Below are 19,087 nucleotides of genomic sequence, written 5' to 3' on the forward strand. Positions count from 1 at the left end.
GCAGGCGGTGACCATAACCAGGTTTGTGAACAGAATCTTTGCAGCAGGCTGTTTTCGCTGCTTCCTGGACTTCTGGAGGACCAGTTACTTCAGGGCCTCAGAGGCCACAGGATTGGGTCTTAGTCCCATGTGCCATGGGAGGCTGAAGAAGGCTGGTGACTCGTTCCAGTTATGTGTTTGTAAAAGACCTTTTAGTGCAGCATGAGGAAAAGATGGTGGTGGTCATGAGCAACAGTGGTGAGGCAGCAGAGGATTCCGGGACTCCAGGTGCATAGAAGACTCAGCTCTACATTTATAGCTGTGCAGCTGGCAGGACAGATGGTGGCGCTGTTCACTTGTCTGAGAGTGCAGGAGGAGAGGGCCAGATGAACGGGGCTGACTGGGCAGTACTGGGGTTTGAACTTAAGACATGCACTTCCTAGACAGCAGACTTCTCACTTGAGCCAGGCCACAGCCCTTTATTCCTCTTATTTTCACACAGTCTGTTTTTGCCCTGGCCAGCCTCAGACTGCAATCCTCCTACCTGTAGACTCCTACATAGCTGGGATCCCAGACATACACCCAGCATACCTAGTTTATTGATTGAAATGGGGTCTTGCTAACTTTTTGCCCAAGTTGGCTTTAAACTGCAATCCCCCCAAGTAGCTGGGATTAACAGGCATGAGCCATTGTACCCGCCTGGATTTCTGGATTTTTATGACGGGAGTCTGGGCTTATCTGATGAGTGCTGGCTGTGTGACTTAAGGTGCCTTTGGGACACAGGGAGGTGGCACCATGGTGAGGGTGTACAGCTACAGTCCCAGGAGATACTGACGTGGAGATGGTACTGGAAGCCAAAGGCCTAGATCATGTCACCTGGGAGGAACTAGGAGGTAGAGAGGCCTAGTCCTAAAGAGCTGGCATGCTTCAGGTTATAACTGGTAGAGGCCAAAGTAACTGCAAGAGTGACCAGAGAAGCCCATTTATATCAGCAACCCAGAAAGATCCAGAAACATCTGTAAATTGGAAGCCAGAGCTTTTGGTATGGCCAGTTAGGTCCAGATACTCAGTTTTTCTCCGGATCCACAAGTGAGTGGGGTGAACTACAGTACTACAGGGCTCAGGGATGGCTTAGATGATTAAAGTAATATGAGGAAAAAATGCTAGAGCAGCATAAAGGCAGTCTCACGCCTTCAAACAAGGCTTTCCATCATTCTCAGGATGCTGTAATGTTGGAAGAGTCCCTTTTTTAACTCTCGAGAGTATCTTCAATGTGTGCACTACAAGTGATGTGCAATAGGTTAGAAAAAGACATTTTAATAAGAAAAAACTGGAAACCAAACAAATGAAAATGAATAACGAAGTACTATATTTGCACAATCAACTGTGTAGAGTGAAAATATAGAAACTGCAGCAACATGTTTAAAAAAATCACAACATGCATGAATCCTTTCAAGTAGACTTTATGGAAGTGGTAACATTAGGCCATAAAGTAAATCCCCCTCTAAAATGAAGACACTGCAGCATCACACACCCTAAAATCAAGTTCCACGTGGTTTCATGGCTGAGTTTAGTCAAAGTCACTGAGCTAATGCGAGTTTTTAAAGGTATTACAATGGTCTTTAAAATGATGCTGTGTAATTTATAAACATGAAAACCACCTAACAACCAGGCGGTTGTTAAAAACAAATGCTCCTATCAATAAAGAAATATGGTTGTGCTGACTATATTGCACAACTGAATTCTTTAGCCCCATAAGTGAGAACTGGCTCTGTGCCTACAGTGACACCTGCTCATCCCTGGGTCTGATTCCATTATCTGACTCCTGTCAGTGTTCTTGTTTAGGCTTGTAACTCCCCAGGCCTTGTACTACCTTTCCTAGAGAGAATGTATGCTGAGTGAGCAGCAAAGAAAGAGAAAAGGCCATGGTTTATGTAGTAACTCAGAATTATTTCATATTAACAGTGGCTTCAACACCATCTGTATTCAAGGAATTGACCTTTTAAAAGAATCTGCTGAAGAAAAATCTAGAAATCATTAAGTAGAAAAAGGCATTTAGAAACAATAAAACCAATATACAGTCATGTACTACATAATGCTGATTCATCAGTAAGGGATTACATACGCAAGGGCACATCATCCATACAGGTGACCATCTCACCCATGCAGGGCTGAAATGGGCTGTATCATCTTAATTTGTACAATAATGAAACCGCACAAAATGTTTCTCACAAGGCATCCTTGTCATTAGGCAGTGTGACTTATGTATTTCCAGCTACAATAATCAAATACATATCCAAGGTATATGAGCTACGATAGAAATATTAAGACAGGGGCTGGACTTGTAGCTCAAGAACACCTGCTGACTAACCACAAGGCTGAGTTCTAACCCTGGTATGGCCAAAAATAAAGGAGAGACGGACAGTAAGACAGTGCAAGCTCTGAATTTAAGTATTTTGGCCCAGTTGAAAGAAGAAATGGGGGCTGGGCATGGTGAAACACACTTGTAATTCCAGCATTCCGGTGGCTAAAGCAGGAGGATCTCTATTTAGAGACCACCCTGGGCAACACATACATAGCTAGTTCCAGGCCAGCGTGAGCCAGTGAGACCACAGAGAAGGAAGGAAGAAAGGGAGAGAGAGAGAGAGAGGGAAGGAGGGAGAGAGGGAGGGAGAAAAAAGAAAAGAAAAAGAAACATTTAAATATAGTAAGGTAGAGTGCCACTGTAACATAATTTTAATGCTAGTTAAGATTACTACCAGGCTTTAAAAATTTTGAAAATATTTATTCAGTAAATATCTGAGCGCCTATTTGCCAGGCATTCTGTCCACATTGGTTCTATACTGGAGTTCAGTGTATGATTATTAACATTTTTCTGTGGTTTTGTGGAAATAAAAGGGAAAGAGCATCACTTTCACAATAAAAATGAACATATCCTGAATCAGTAAAAATCTACCCTACCGTCCCACCCTTGCAGCAATAAATCAGAGCAGTAATAACAAGACTTGGATGTGATACCAAAGCAGAACTTTATTTCACAATTAATGAACACGTGAAATGGAGAAATAAACATGAGCAGAAATAATGAAAGTGGTACTCAAGGGATCATAGCTGAAGAACTCCAAGACAGGAAAATGAAAAACTGATTAAGGATGCAGTTTGCAGCTCAATTTGTTTTTTTACAGCATGATGGAAGAGAAAATATAGCTCTTACTCTCAAGATTTTTTTAATAAACCCTGGTTTTTAATAACCACAGAAAAATGTCCTGTAATTAGCTGTAATTTACTGAGATATGGAATCTTGGGCACAATGTAATGAAGATAAACCTCAGAGGAAGATTATGGAAAGGATACAATAAAAATATGATCATTGCTACAAGGAACTGTAGAAATGAATCAGGAACTATGTCACATTTATGTAATAGTGGAGAAACGTGGAACTGACGCATGGTTCTGAGTGATCCGATTTCTTCTTGTTCAACTAGTTCCTCTGGGCACCTAAGTTATAGTATGCTGCATACCTTCCCAAGGTAAGCAGACCTTCCCAAGACACTAGAGGTCCCTAGTGTCATGCTCTGGCCTTTAAAAGACTAACCAACCAGGTACCTTTTAAGGGACCACATATCATATAGATCACTTCTCCATGTATAATGCTCCATGGAATTTTTTGGGTTTTTTGCAATGCTAGGGCTTGTACCAGAGCTTCACATGTGCTAGGCAAGTGCTCTCCCACTGAGCTACATCTCAGCCCCATTATGGAAATGCTAACAAAATATTTCTCACCACCTTTCCAGAAAGCATCCATCAGACTGCTTGAGGGTTCTAATTTGTTCTTAGTGTCTTCCAAAATATAGATGTGACCCTTTGGGACTACGTTAATAAACCTTGAAGCAACTACACCAACACTGTTTATTCTCAATAGTTGAATTTAAATGGAAATTTTAAAAACTGAAAAACTTCCCTATCTCTAGCTAGGGTCTTCATGAGAGGTTGACAATAATAGGTGAGACAAGAGGAAACCATGTATCTGTCATAGAAAACAACTTGTAGTTCTTAGTGTCCATCTAGACTCTCACGTTATTTATAAACACAAGACTTACTTGACAGTATTGTAACCTCAAGCCTATAAGAGACCTGTCTTAGATGAGAAAGGCAGGAAAGGGCCTCTCACTGGGTGCTGCATGCCCACAACACCTTGGCGTGTGGCCAGGCCTGGAGGTGCTTGATCACATACCTGAACAGGCACGGCTGAATTACCTGACAGTGCCCTAAACCCCGACCAGAACCAAGCACTGTACTGTACAACTGTGTGGCTGTGTACCAGAGGAATCAGCATCCTTCTCTGTGCTGATGGCACCAACAAGGTCAGTCCCACGCAATTTTGGGATGTCCATAAGGCTGAGAAAAGAAATAAGACTAATAAGATCAGCAATCTCTGGAATACTGGGAGTTAGCCTCACTTTAAGAGAGCTAAAAGTACATCACATAGGACAGTTTTCATATACAACTGAGAAAGCCTTGGCCGAGGCCAAAAACAAAGCACTTGCCCTACGAAACTTCTCTGGTCTGCTCTGTAAAACCCTCATCCTGAGACACCCGTTCATCCACTCTCAAGCAACTTTGGAAAATGCTGTTACCTGTGCTAAGGAACACCCTCTGCAGGCTAGGGTGCTAAAGTTCTCCAGCATATGTAGGAGCTGCTCTAACCTTGCTCCACTCAGTTCCCCAGATACCTGACCAGGAAGCAGGCAGCCCTCTTTTCTCTGTAGCACAAATCCCAGGGAGTGCATCTGAGAGTGCCAGGGGCTCAGGAATCCCTGGGTAAAGCTGGGCAGAGGCCCTCAGTCAGGTTCCAGGGATCTTTGGTCTCTAGCTCCCTCAGAAAACTTTGTTTTTCTGTGTTTTCTGGTGCCCTCCTCAGGGTCACTGAAGTACTTCCAGAGACAGGGACAGAAAGATGCACAGAAAGAAGAGGCATATAAGCAGCCTCAATCTGGCCACCTGGCTTCGCTGAGTAGATGGGACCTAGCCCCAACTGTCACCTCTCACCAGCTGTGACTGTAGCTCCTCTTAGATTGTGCTTTGTCCCTAACAGGGTGAACAAGCACAGAGCTCAGCAGTCAGGACTTCAGTCTGGGCTCCAGCGGCAGGAGCCAGAGCAAAACCATCTCAAGGACTATTTGAAACCCAACAAGGATTAAACCAGATCCTGTGTCAAGGCTGCCTCCCAGTCTGAAAAGGAAGAAATGCAAGTGAAGAGAAGCCGAGAGAGCACAGCCAAGCACAGACCTGTGGTGGTCTGTCACCTTGCAGGCTCCTACCTTTGGCTGGTAGCCCTGCTCGGCCATAGTCTTTGCCTCCTGCTGCAGTAGAGCCTCAGATAGCTGCTCTGCCTGCCTGGCCTCCTCATCTTCCTCCTCCGCCCGCTCGTCTGCTTCCCATACCTGCAGCTGGCGCTCTGCGACCTGCACACCAAGAACAAGGTCACTAGAGATGAAGCCCTTTGGGCACAGCCCCACCTCTGAGCTGGAAGAAAGCTTGTGATCCTAGCTGGGATGAAGGATCAGAGCCAGGAACAGCGATGGCAGGTACCAGCAAACGGGAAGGAACTTGGGAACTGCCGAAGGCCATGTGGGTGACGCTATGGGCCTTGTAAAAGCTCCAGATATGGCCCTGTATTTGGAGGGACATTCACCATTATGCAGCAGGTAGAACTGAATACACAGGGATTTGTGGCTCAGTAAACCAACTGCTTACAGATGTAGGTGGCAAAAAGAGAAAACAGTAATGTCAGCCTGACGCCCACAGAGATGAGGGCACTTGAAATGGAGTCTGAACCAAAATTAAGAGGGTCAGGGATGCCACTGGACTCTCAGACATGAGTGAAGATGCAAAAACTGCCGTGGGGCCTGCTGCCTGCAAGCTCCTATCCCCCTGCAGGGGCCTCCTCTGCCCTCAGGCTCAGCCCCACCTGGGCTTCCAGCTCCTGCTTCCTAGCCAACTTCAGTTCTTCCCTCTCTTCTTTTGCACAGCGGGCCAACTCCCTTGCCTCCTCGAGACGCTGAAGGAGTTGCTCCCTGTGTTGTAAGGACTCCTCCTGTGCCCGCCTGTTCTGTTCAATCTTTTCTTGTATCTGCTGTTGCCGTCCCGTCAGAACCTATTTCAGCCGAGAGGAAAGGAAAAGTTTTCATTTCAATCTAACAGATGCCTGCCAGACACCTGCTGGGTTTTGTGTCCTGGACCACAGCCTTAGTGCACAGGCAGGTAGGGTCAGTCAGTCAACATACTCACAGCCTCCACCCACCCGACACATACAGAATTCAGCTATGTGTTATGGGGAGGCAGTTGAGTATAGAGGAGCCCTCTCCACAGGGGCAGAGATTACAGAAACATGGTGAGAATCACCCCACCAGTGGGCTCTGGGAAGAGAAAACACAAGCCACACAAAAGAGGCTTAAACTTTTAGATTTTAGATTTAAATTTTAAATTTAGATTTTAGATTTAAATCTACTGCTCTGAGCAGTAGAAACTCGCTGTTTGGGACTTCCCCCAAGAGTACTGTGATGTTCCATCACCAGTCTGGGACCAATCTAGACCACAGCCAGGACTCAGGAGCCAGGAAACCCCAGACATACCCAACAGCTGTGCTCTCAGGAAGGAGCACAAACATGGAAGAAATGTAAATGGAGAGAGCAAAAAGCCACTGGAGAATATCTGGTATTCACTAGAGTGAAAAATCACCAACTGGGACGCGATTTCCTATGGGTTTCAAAATGTAGAATGACTTCTTAGTCTAGTCCGCTTTAAGATCTCGTTCAGTGCAGGGATGGCGCGCTTTAAGATCTCGTTCAGTGCAGGGATGGCGCGCTTTAAGATCTCGTGCAGTGCAGGGATGGCGCGCTTTAAGATCTCGTGCAGTGCAGGGATGGCGCACCTGTTTCCCCAACAGTTTTGCGGTGCTGGGGGTGTGTCTTCTATGTACTCTCTGGTCCGCTCCCTGTTGCCTACCAAGGCACACATTCTCAGAGAGAAGCCTCACACACCAGATGCTCCCAGCAGTGCTTCTTACAAAGGCCCAGTTAGAAACAGATGGAGCGCCCACGCAATGGGATGGAAAAGCAAACCATGATTGAAATCAAAAAGCACACAAAAAAATATATAGGAAAGATGGCAGGCACAGATTGAGAAGAGCAGAAGGAAGTAAAGTAGCAGTTCCTGCAGATGACTTTTACATTTGTACTTCCTACATGTCTGAAGTTCTAATGAGTTTGTATTACTTTTACATTGATTTTAAACCCCAGAACATGTGGCAGGATCGGGATTGACTGCCTATCCAGACATCCACCTGGGCCAATGGCCAGCCCAGTTCCCTGCAGCTGGAATTACCTCGCTCATCAGTCTGTCCCGTGCACTCCGCTCTCGGGCCCACTCTGCCTCTCTCTTTTCCCACATCTCCTTGGCCTCCTCCCTGAAAACAGGAATGACAGGGTTTCCATGCCAGCACCAATGGCAGGGAGTGAGCCAGAGAACATACAGGACTACAAAGCACATGTCTTCTGCCGGGTCAAGCTTCAGGTGAACTCATCCACACAAACTTTATTTAAAGAGTGCAATTAAGGAGAACATTCACAGGAAGCATTTCGATAATTAAGAATTTTACCTTTTTATACTTCATCTCTTTATAAAAAGCAAATTGCTGACTTGCACTGCAGCCATTTAACACTGAGGTGAGTGAAAGCATCATGACCTAGAAGGAAGGTACCTCCTGTGCCTGAGCCTGTCACCACATACCTAGGGTCCCGGCTAGCTCACCCTGAGGCAGGCAAGTGACCTCAAGTTTCCATGTCCCAGTATCTAGCACTTGACTGGATATCAGAATCTAGTAACAGGAGAATTGTAACGCACATAACACAGTGTCTGGCACACAGTAAGTGTTCAACATATGTTGCCAATTATTCCAATATTTCAATCTGAGTTTAACTTTTAGGCCCAAAAGCTGGGCAGAGTGGTGTAGGCCTATAGCTCCAGCTACTTGGGAGGCTAAAGCAAGACCAGCCTGGGCAATATAGTGAGACTCCCACTCACCAAAAAAAAAAAATAGGACCCAGACCCTTTTTTATAGAATCAAGAAACATTCTACATCTCCATAATTGCAGTCTCCTTTCAGATTTCTAAGATGGAACAGGTCGTTACTCTAAGTCATAATGTATAACTTAATGAATAACTTAACAAAAACACCCCTACAAGTCAGAGCAAAGATGTGCTGATAGATGAATTAACAAGGACAGATGTTTCAATAACAAAGAGGGCACTCTTGGTGACCTGGGGGCATTTTGAGGTACCAGAGCAGAAGACAGGTGCCCCCTGCCCAGGCAGCTGCTGCCTCTCACCTCAACAGCATCTGCGTCTCTGCCTCCCGTGCCCTCTCCAACTGCAGCTGCTCCTCAATGACCTCCTTCATCCAGGCTACGTCAGCCAGGGCTTGCTCCCGCCTGGCCAGGTGAACACACTGGGCCTCATCCTCCTTCTCTAGGAGAGCCTGCAGGATCCGCCTGTCTATCTCCTACAGGAAGCAGTACGGCCAGTGAGTAGGCTGCCAGAGTTGTAGTGTGCTAGGCGAGCTCTGCTCCTACAAAGGAAGCTGCCCCTCTGCTCATCCCTCCCTCCACACACGTCATAGATACAGACATCCAGAAGAAGGGAAGATGCTGGACTGTTTCCAGAACAGACTGCCAGTAACCACAGAGGCATGGTTCAGACACCACACAGGCCCAATTTTCTCTGACTAAAGAGAGTGACCACCCTGCCACCACAGACACATGGCCTTGTCTGAGAGCACATGTTAGAACCCAATTTGACAGCGATTCTACTTCTAAAAACACAGACTACAGTTGACACACACACACAAACTGCTTATACAGCTGTAATTTAAGTGGGTTGTCCTATACAACCCAAATGCTCATTGGTAAGGTATGTGGGCACAACAGATTGCTGGAGAAGAATCAGGGACACTGTGCTAAGGCGGAAAGCTGCACGCCAGGAACAAGAGTGACACTGCTACCTGATGGTCTGTCCTGACCGGAGTAGAGGCAAGGACGGTTGGGGAAACTCAGATGGTACTCACTCATGAAGGAGCACATTAATGTACCTAACAGGAATACTAAGCAGCTACTGGGGGAAAAGCTAACACGTTGATCTTTATAAAAACTTACAGATGTACTGTTAAATATGGTGAGGAACATAACTTTAAAATATTTAACAAGAACTAAAGGGGGAGAAAAGTCGCCTCTCCATAGGCATGGTTTGTAAGCAGATCTAGAAGAAGATACACCCAAATGGGCATCCCTGGGAGAAGCAGAGACTATGGGAGAATCTCTATGGCAGTTCAAGGAGAATCTCACTTTGTGTTGTTTTGTTTTTTAAATACAAGCTTTAATAAAATGTAACTTGATGCTTTGATATATACACACTATTACAGTCAAACTAATCAACATACATGTCACCCCACAGTCACCTTTTCTTTTTTTTTTTTTTTTTTTTGAGAGAGGATCTGGCTATGTACCTCAAGCGGGCCTCAAATGATCCTCTGGCCTCTGCCTCCCAAGTCCAGGGATACAGATGTGCACAACCACGGTTGGCCATAGTTACTTTTTGTGGTGAGAACACTTAAAAGTCTATTTTCTCAGCAATTTTTTTCTCCTTTTCTTTGTGCTGGGGTTCAAAGCCAGGGCCCCGTGAATGTTAAGCATGTACTTTACCAGTGAATCATACCCCCAGCCCTCCCATTTCATGAAGAAAATTGCATTAGTAACTGTAATCCCCAAATGCATGTTAGATCTCTGGACTTCTCCATCTTATAACTAGAAGTTCATACCCTTTGGCCAACATCTCCCTATTCCTCTGTCCCCCACTTTTGGTTTCAAGTCTTAAGAGAATACACTAAGCAATGGAAAATTTTTTTTTCAAAAAGGCTTGAAAAACCACCTTATCAGTTCAGACTCACCAGTTCCTCTTGAATCTGCTGTGTACGTCTATTGAGTTGTGCGTTATACTGATGTCTCAAAAAGCGCCTAAAAAATGAGTAAACCACAGACAGCTTCAATGCCTCACGCAGAATTAAATGGCTCACTCCAGACCGTATTGTCTACGGCTCCAGGGACCTCGGTGCAAGTCTGAGAAGTAAGAGGCCCACCGCCTGGGAAGACAGGCCTCTCACACGCACCCTAGTTCCGCCTTGCGTAGGAAGGCCGCCATCTGCCTCCTCTCCTCTTCTAGCTTCTCCAGCTCCCACTGCTGCCTCAGAAGATTCTCTTGCTCCTTCTTCAGTTTGGTGGCCTGTGATTACAACAGAAACTGAGACTAGGGCAATCAGATCATCCTCATTCCCTCTCTCCATTTTGGCAGGGACCATTCAGGCATGGCTTGGCTGCTCATGATCCCCTCCATCTCTGAGCCCTTAGCCCAGCTTAACTCATTCATTCATCCCGTCTCAGGTAGGCCATTTCCTACAAGAGCCTTTTCCAGCCCTGTGGACTTCCTGTGCTAGAAAAAGAAGTTAACATCTGTCTTTCTCAGCTGACATGGCAATCATGGTAAGGCCAGGAGTGAAGGCTTTGTTCAGGCTCTATTTTTAGCATCCAGAATTAATGGAAGACATTGAGAAAGTATCTAGTTATTAAAACATTCAGACCAGGGGAAGGGAAGGGACAGGAGATGAAAGGAGATGGGGCCTCCCCACATCTGAAAGGGAAGACCTAGCCCTCTCAGGAAAACTGATCACCGTGTTCTCGGAAGATAGCCTCCTGAACCAAAAGCTCTTCATGGTTTATATCCTGAGACCCATAAACTGCTCCCAGTGGAGAGCTAAACCATCAACTAAGTCATGTCTGCTTAGTGCACTTGAAAAGTCTTCTAAGAAGACTCTTGAAAGTCTCCAAACCCATCTAAGATGACAGGTATTATCAGGGCATTATTAATATTCTGGAATCTGGGCACAGCGTCAGAGCATGGGAGAACCATGAGAGAGAACGCACGTGAGAAGAGAGGATGCAGCTGTTGGTGCATTTCTCAGCGTCCTCAGCCCTGCTCTGATCTGCTTACAACGGAGGTTTTGTTGTTATTGTTGCTGTGCAGGGGGTTTCACTGTGACATTTACATATGTGTTTACAATGTACCTTAATTAGTCACCCTTTCCTTCATTCCCTCACTCCCCCACAATGGAGGCTTTTTTCTTTTTTCTTTTTTGTGGGACTGGGGTTTGAACTCAGGGCTTCATGTATGCTTGATCTACATCTCCAGTCTTTGCTCTAGTTGTTTTGGAGATGAGGTCTTATGAACTATTTGCCCCGGCTGGCCTCGAAACACAATCCTCCCAATCTCAGCCTCCTAAGTAGTTAGGATTACAGGCTTGAGCCACTGGCACCTGGCCACAATGGAGTTTTAATGCCCATTCACCTGAACAAGCAGTGCAGAGCCTGCCCCAGTGGCGATGAGGGCTCACACTCACCTCCATCTCCCTTAACTTCAACTCCTCCATCTGCTGACACAGCGCCTCAGCCTGCAGCTTATTCTCTAGCTGCCGCCTCTCCTCTTCCGCCTTCATCCGCTCCATCGTTTCCCTTCGGGCTGCTTCATATGCATTCTCATACCGCTTGTTTTCCTGCTTTTCGATGGCTTCTTGCTACAAGAGGCCAAGAGAACCTGGGACGTCAATACTGTTACATGCAGCTGCTAGAGACCCAGCTCCCTGCTGCCACTCAGTAGACCATGGGGCCCATTTAGGCTCCGCCTCAGCGGTGACCCCAGGCAAGGGAGCAAAGGGACGGATTCAATGTCAGGTTTCCTAACCCTTCCAAAAGTCAACAGAACACTGCAAATGAACCTGGAGGCAGAGCAACGGAGGCATGGTATGGGCTCTTACCCCAGAGGTGCTATTACACTCAGGGTTGAGTTTATGATACAAATTTCATCAAGAGATTTCAGTGACCAAAAACGCCCTTAAAGGCACATGTTGCACTTACTATCTATCAACCCTAGTCACCTGGCCTCCTTATACTCTGGGATCCCACTATGTGGCAAATAAACTAAGAAAGGGCCTGCTCCTCAGCTGATTCTATAGCATCCAAAACAAGGGACAGTTTCAAAGAGATGGAGATAGTCACACCACTGCCATGTGAGACTAGTTCCAGAGTCACAAACCAACCTGCTTTTTCTCTTCTTTCTGCGTTTCCCAAGAGTCTACCACATGCTTCTGGTGAAGGTCCAACTCAATCTGAGAAGAAGGGGAGACTATTAATTCCCTCATTGGTTCCTGTGATAACTCAGTGGGGACAGTGGCTGCTTTCTGTGCTGTCCAATGAGACATGGCCATGAACTTCTCTTCGTGAGGACCCAGGTGCCCAGTAAGGGAGTGTAGGGTGATCCCGACAAACAGTCTGAATGGGGGTCTAGTAGGAAACCAAAGGACCAGGTGCTTCTAAGCCAAGCACGAATGCTAGAACAAAATTACAAAAACTCTTGTCCCAGTGGCCCCGGACTGAGCAGGAAGCACATCAGCCGACACTAAAGTACAGATACAATTTCAAAGGCACCTTTTTGGTCTAAAGTGCCAATCCCCCATAGCCCCAAGAAACAGCTGGATAAGGGACAAACTTCCCGAGTTTGGCTCCCCAACACCTCCTCCATAAAGCAGTATTGGGAAAACATACACCCCCGTGTCAAATGATGCAATAAGCAACTGCAACAAGTCTGGGGTTATCTATAAAAGATGTGGATTCAGAGAATCGTCTGGATCAGAATATGAATCGCAAAAAAAGCTTTGGTCCAAAAGCATTGGTATGGAAAATTGTTCATAAAGTTTAAAACTTCTTTCACATCTAACATGAACATTCATAACTAACCTGAATGGTCTAAATAAGCGTTCTGAGTAAATTACTTTGGAGGACATACACGGCCTGAGAGATGGCCCTGGAGAAATTAGCACTGAGCAAACAATACTCAAAAACACTCATGCTGCATTGCTGAGCAACTGGCAATTTCTAAATACAACTGTGAACACATAAAGTAACAGTACCAATCATGTACGCTATTAAGTGTTCAGGCCTTCCCTGTCCCCAGCTGGGCTGTTGCAGCAGCTCCTCAACTGCCACCACCTTTTCTGGTTGCCTTGGTACTGTTGTCAGAGGGAGTGCAATGGAGTGCAGCTGGAGTCCCCTGCACACTTGTGAAAGTGTCTGGTGTCCTCCAGTGCCTCCAGGGGACGGCCACACAATGCCATCCAAGGTCTGGTCCTGTCTGTCTCACTAACCTTATCTCTTGGAGCTCCTACCTTCATCCCAGTCTCATCCAACCATTGCGGCTCTCGGGACTCACTCTGTGTTCTCATGCCACAGGTCTGACTCTTCTAATCATCTCTATCTAGAGGGTCCATTCCTTACTCTCTACTGTCAAGTTAAAACTCCATGTCCTTCCAAACTGAGGCCTTCCTCAGGCCACCTCCCCAGCCCCACTGCCAAGGTCCCTGTAGCCTGCACTGGTGTAAGAAGCTCCCTGGCTCCCTAAGAGCAAGGACCGCACCCTAGATAGATGGTGCAGCAGTGATCAATAGGCACTTTTTAACAACTCAACAAACTGCTCAGCCCATCTGCCTCCTTCCTGTTCAACCCAGTACAAGATAAACATGAAAAAAAAATCTGGAAACAGGATGTCATCTGCTCAGGCAAATCAATGGAAGGTTCTTGATTTTTACCTCTCGAAGTTTTGGGTTGTTTTTTTTCCAGTGTTCATACAAAAGTTGTTCAGCAATCTAGCAAGAAAACACAGAAAGGGAAGCCTGTCATTGCTTTTCAAATCCATTCACATTCTGGATGAAGCACAATGAGAATCAGCTCAGGCCCAGAGCTCCTCCACTCAACATACTGTTACTGCACCCGCCATTTAAATCTACTTTCTCTGCACCCTACAGCTCTGGAAGTCAGACATCTGAGCAGAATGGCTGGCACCAACAAATGACTCTTACAGTGGTGACGAAAGGGGGCAAAGTCTGATGCTACAGATAGGTCCCTTCTAAGGGGTTTCCAAATATACAGCAGGCTAGAACAGACTGAAGCTCACTGCTTCACTACTTTGGAAAATAAAATACGCCAATCCCAAACCTTTGAGGAATCATAGAACTGGAATAAGGAAAGAAGATCAGCTGCAATGATTTAAGGGGCTGAACACAGCTGACTCATACAAAGCACACTTCCTGCACAAGAACTTAAGACTGAGCACCTCCCTGTTAGAAAGTCATCCAGCATCTCATCAGACCAGAGCACCCAGGAATGACCCCAGGCCCAACGCTGACAGGCTGGGGATGCTCTTACTGCACGGAACTTCTTAACTCTATGACAGGTACCAGTTTCCTTTGCTCTTCCCGAGCTGACTTCAGATTCCAATGCTGCTCCCGGATTCTTTTTTCCCGCAAGCTCATGCTCAGCCTGAGCTCTTCCAGCTCCCTGGCCAGCAGGTCCTGCTCTTCCAGCATAAGCTGCCTGAGTCTCTCCCGTCGGGCCTCCAGACTCTTCCTCTTCTCCTCTTTCATCTTTTCACGCTGGTAGGCATGCATACTGAGTGAGAAAAAGCCCACAACACATTAAGTTGCACTACAGCCACAAGTGGTGTACTCCACTCCGCCATTTGACCAAAAGAGGCTAAGGCAGATGCAACAGCGACACAGGAAGGAGATCCCAGCCAAAGTAAAGAAGGCAAGTCATGAGAAAATCTTGCTTCTGCAAAAAAGCCAACAGAACAGGCTTATATATGCATGTGATAACAGTAACAGCCAATTATCTGAGCAATTACGCTATAGCAGCTACAACACGCTCAGGAAACTGAGGCTCATTTGTGCAGGAGTACGCCAGCGTTTCCATCTGGGCCTGACTCTAAAGCTTATGCGTTTAACCTCCACATTTTTACAAATAATTCTATAAAAATAGTTTTTGTTTGTGTGTATGTAAGCATAAACACATATGAGGAAAAAGGAATGGAAGGATGTGTACCATTTTGTTAACTGTGTTTCTCTCTGGGAGTGTGAGGTTATAAGGAGGACTGCAGATTCCACCACATGTACTTCTGTATCATTTTTGTCATTTTCAATGAGACTATATTACTTCACTGATTATCTTTTTTCCACTTCCAGGTGGAAAAACATCACAATGCAGGTAATTCACACTGTCAAGCCATATTCCCTAGGCTCTTAAGGCCACATCCCCTAACCAGTAAGTAGCCCCCACCTCCATTCAACTGGCAGTCATTGCACACTCACCTCCGCTGGTGGGAGGTCTTGGAGCTCCATTCTGCCTGTTTGGAACTGCAGATGTTAGACATCCTGAAATAACGGCTGTTCTGTTCCCACTGATGCCGAAGCCGGGCTTCCTGTTCTCGCTGGCGCTGGAGCACTGCCTGCTGATTCAGGAGTCTCTGAGTGCACCAGTAAGAGGGCAGCGTGGGGAGAGCCATCTGAGGGAAACAGCAATGGTAGGAAAATGAGCTACTACAAAGCCAGGAACCCTTGTTTCATTAATGAGTGGCACTCACCCTTTACCTGCACTCTGGAATCACCTGATAGTGCTTCAAGGCCCACATCTGCGCCCCACTGCAGACCAGCTGAATCATAAAAACCTCAGACCGGGGCCCAGGCACCAGCATTTGTAAAATGACTTGACACCAAGGCTGCAAAAATCACCAGTTTAAATAAACCTGGACTGTAGCCAAGGATGGGCCAGTCATTATCAAGGATTGTCCTAGAAATGCTGGACTATGCACACTGGGGACTTTTATGCTTTGCATAGAATAATACAGATAAGCCAGGCACAGTGCTATGCACTAATTAGGAGGCTGTGGCAGGAAGATCATTTGCCCAATAGTTCAACACCAACCTGGGTGACACAGCAAGACCTGATTCAAAAAACAAAGCAAAGTAACAGGGACAATAATTCAAGATCATTAGTATGTTCCAAGCACTTTACATAACCTTTTTCATTTTTACAATCACCCTATTATTCATCAGATGAGGAAATGTCAGACACACAGAAGTGAATGACTTGGCCAGGATCACAAAGCTAGGAAGTAGAGAAAATTAAAAAGTTGGGAACCTAATTTACGACAGTGTGAGGCCAGAGTCCAGGCTCTGTTTACTGCAAGAGACTGCCCATTGGAATCACCAGTCAGCCTTTATAAAGGGGCCAAGACTGGGTGTCACACCTGGAAGTAAGTGTTCTGGGGTGCCATGATGAAGAAACCGAGGTCCAGAGAGAGGAAGCAGGTTGCCCGGGGACAATGCTGGAGCAGTGAAAGCAGACAGCAGTCTGGCTCCCAAAAGGTTCTGGCACGTACGGGATCTACACAGTGCCTGGACAGGAATGTCTGCCGGATGTGCGCACAGGCCTGGGTTCGCATCACGAATCTCGGAGTCCTCCAGGTCCTGGGACCAAATAATCTGCATCAAAGGGTCTGTGCCGAGGTGTGACCTGTGTCTTCGGGCTTTTCCCTTGTCCGTAAAGTCACCAGAGGATAAATCTCTGCACCAGGAGTCAAAAACTTAAGATCCCAGTCCTGGGTCGGCAACCACGCAGGGCTGCTTCCTGTGCAGGCTGCATCCCTCTCTCAGCCTTTACATCCCTACCTGACAAGGGGGGGCTGCAGAGGAAAACGTCGGACCCAGAGCGCAAAGGGAGCAGTGGGGACGGTTCCCCGGCCTGGACTCGCGTCCTCCGACTTCCGCCCAGTTTCCGCCAGCGCAGGGATACCGGTGGCAAAGCCCTGTGGTCGGGTTCCTAATACGAGCCCACCCGGCCAAGCCCAACTCCGGACTCACGTTTCTCTGCTTTCCGGCAACGACCCGCGCTCCCGCTGCGACCAGGCTCGTTCCGGCCCGCGCGGTTCCTCCCCGCCCGCGCAGCAGTGACGCCGGCCGTTTCCCCACTCGTTGCCTGGGCAACTGGAGCGACTACGGAGCGCCTAGAGGGCCCAGCTACCTCCAGCGCGATTCCTGGAAGCGCACGAGATTAAAAAAAGATTGCGGTGTTTCTGGCGCCCCTGGTGGTGGGCGGGAGATCGGTCCCAAAGGTCTGTAGTCCTTGAAATGGGGAAGGAAGGAGAATGCACGTGGTTACCTGCGGAGGATGAAAGTGAAGAGGGGAGGCAGAAATTCGAGCAATTAGGATAGAGGGGAGAATATAAACCAGTGGTTCTCAAACATGGCTACACATGAGAATCACCTGGAGAGCTTCTAAAAACCCAGATGCTGGAGCTTTACCAGGAGCTGTAAGTGTAGACAGTTTGAAATAGGTATGAGTGATTTCAGTGATAAATTGACAAGACCTGCGACAGAAGATGACCAGGTGGAAACTTCTGTGATGTCTGGCAGAGGAATGCATTTTCCTTGGATTCAAAAGTAGTTAGGAACTGTAGTGATTGGAGGGAAAAAGGAGAAGCATTTTACTCAGACAACAAGTGCTTGCTTAAGTTTTATCCAAGAAGCTCTGCTAAAGCACCAATGGCAGCTGCAGAATGCATGCACAGTTATTTGCAAATCTTGGAAGATTCAGACAGCTACAAAAAACAGGCTGCACCTGGGGTAAACAGTATGAGTCTTCTGGAAGAAAAACAGATGCCTGGGAGTTTCTGACTCCAGCCCCACCCAAAATAGTTTGTCAACGTGGAGACTTTCAATACCTTTACTGATCCAATGAAAAAATTGGTGTCTTGAATTATTTAAATATCTCCTTACAACATGCATTGTACCTTCTACATCATGAAATGTTTGAGGATTCAAACAGAAATCTAAGTCCAGCAGAGACATAGTGATACGGTGAGAAGTTGTCTTCTCAGGAAATATTAATCAGTCTTGTTCAGACCTACAAAGAGCTTTTGCAGAATTACACTTGGTCTCAGAAAAAGGTGGAATTGTCAGTGCTTGATGAAGGTGATTATACTTATAGCACAAAAACCCAAAATATGCTCAGCCACAGCTAGAAGACATCTATACAAATTTGTGCATTGGTTAAAATTCCTGGAGTTTTGGACCCTGTAGTGAAGAGTTATGTAGAGATGCTAGAATTCCATGGTGATCAAGATAGAGCCAGAAAGGTTCTCAACAATTATGCATATGTTGAAAAGTTCCCATCGAATCCAAATGCCCATGTCTACTTACCAACTTTCTAAAGAGAAGACACCAACAGCAAAACTTCGAAGTGTACTGAAGATTTTGCATGAACTTGTACCATCTCATAAACTGATGTTAGAATTCTAAAAGTTACTTAGAAAATCAGAAAAAGAAGAACAGTATAAACTAGTTGGGAATGTTATTTTGCATCTTAGATTTTGCTGGATGTACTAAGAACATAACTGCTTGGAAATACTTGGCAAAATATCTGAGACGGATATTAATAGAAAATCATCTTGCATGTTCAAGAAGAGTGGAACTCCAGGAAAAAAATGGTGGCCAATCTTTCACTTCAGCTACTTTTGGGCAAAAAGTGATTGGAAGGAAGATCAAGATTTGGCTTGTAAAAAAGCTTTTATAGCTGCCATACTGTTAGGGAAAGGTTATATATATTTTCAGTATATTTTAAAACAAGATGATCAAGTCTTAAGGAAGAAAGTTAAGGAGATCAAGAATTCAGTGAAATAATACAGTATTGTAAGTCCAGAAGTCTGATACTTATTTATTTCACAGTTGTAGCTACAAGAGTCATAGCTCAGTAGTTACTGAATGTATTTATTTAATGTCTTATTGCTTGTATAGTTATAAAAATTATTTTTGTGTTGTATTTTCTTTTATTATTTGTCTTTGCCTTTTGTAAATATATGTACATTTGTATATTTTTGTAACATTACCTTGTAGTTTTTCTAAGAAATGATTCTTCAAACAAAAAAGTGTTTTAGAGAATAATTGCTCTATAGCAATTATTGTTTACAGATAACTTGCCTCTGTTTTGTAATTAAAAGAAAAAACCTTTGTGATGCTGGAAAAAAAAATTGCCTGGCTCAAATCCCATGAGGCTCTCAGAGTATCTATCAGTGGTTTTCAAATTTCCCCAGGTATGTCCAATGTGTAACGGGGTAG

The 19,087-nt window shown here is 45.7% G+C and overlaps 1 protein-coding gene and 1 pseudogene across 2 annotated transcripts; one reads left to right on the forward strand and one right to left on the reverse strand.

The window, feature by feature from the left end:
- Positions 1–2,989: 2,989 nt before the first annotated feature.
- Positions 2,990–16,942, reverse strand: Tchp (trichoplein keratin filament binding). 2 transcript variants are annotated; one of them, XM_020159761.2, is made up of 13 exons: positions 16,835–16,942; positions 15,284–15,477; positions 14,375–14,585; positions 13,727–13,783; positions 12,182–12,250; positions 11,486–11,659; positions 10,202–10,314; positions 9,983–10,049; positions 8,370–8,542; positions 7,366–7,447; positions 5,951–6,136; positions 5,301–5,444; positions 2,990–4,377 (listed from the first exon to the last, which is right to left on the reverse strand). In XM_020159761.2, the coding sequence occupies exons 2-13, from the start codon at positions 15,475–15,477 to the stop codon at positions 4,345–4,347; spliced, it is 1,503 nt and encodes a 500-aa protein (XP_020015350.2). In that variant the 5' UTR covers positions 16,835–16,942; the 3' UTR covers positions 2,990–4,344. The 2 variants fall into 2 exon arrangements, with proteins under 2 accessions (XP_020015350.2, XP_073917173.1); XM_074061072.1 differs by lacking the exon at positions 16,835–16,942 and adding an exon at positions 16,222–16,572.
- On the forward strand, positions 16,922–18,679 carry LOC109683748 (TATA box-binding protein-associated factor RNA polymerase I subunit A pseudogene; annotated as a pseudogene).
- Positions 18,680–19,087: the final 408 nt, after the last annotated feature.

Source organism: Castor canadensis, chromosome 18 (assembly GCF_047511655.1).
Source record: "Castor canadensis chromosome 18, mCasCan1.hap1v2, whole genome shotgun sequence".
NCBI lineage: Eukaryota > Metazoa > Chordata > Mammalia > Rodentia > Castoridae > Castor > Castor canadensis.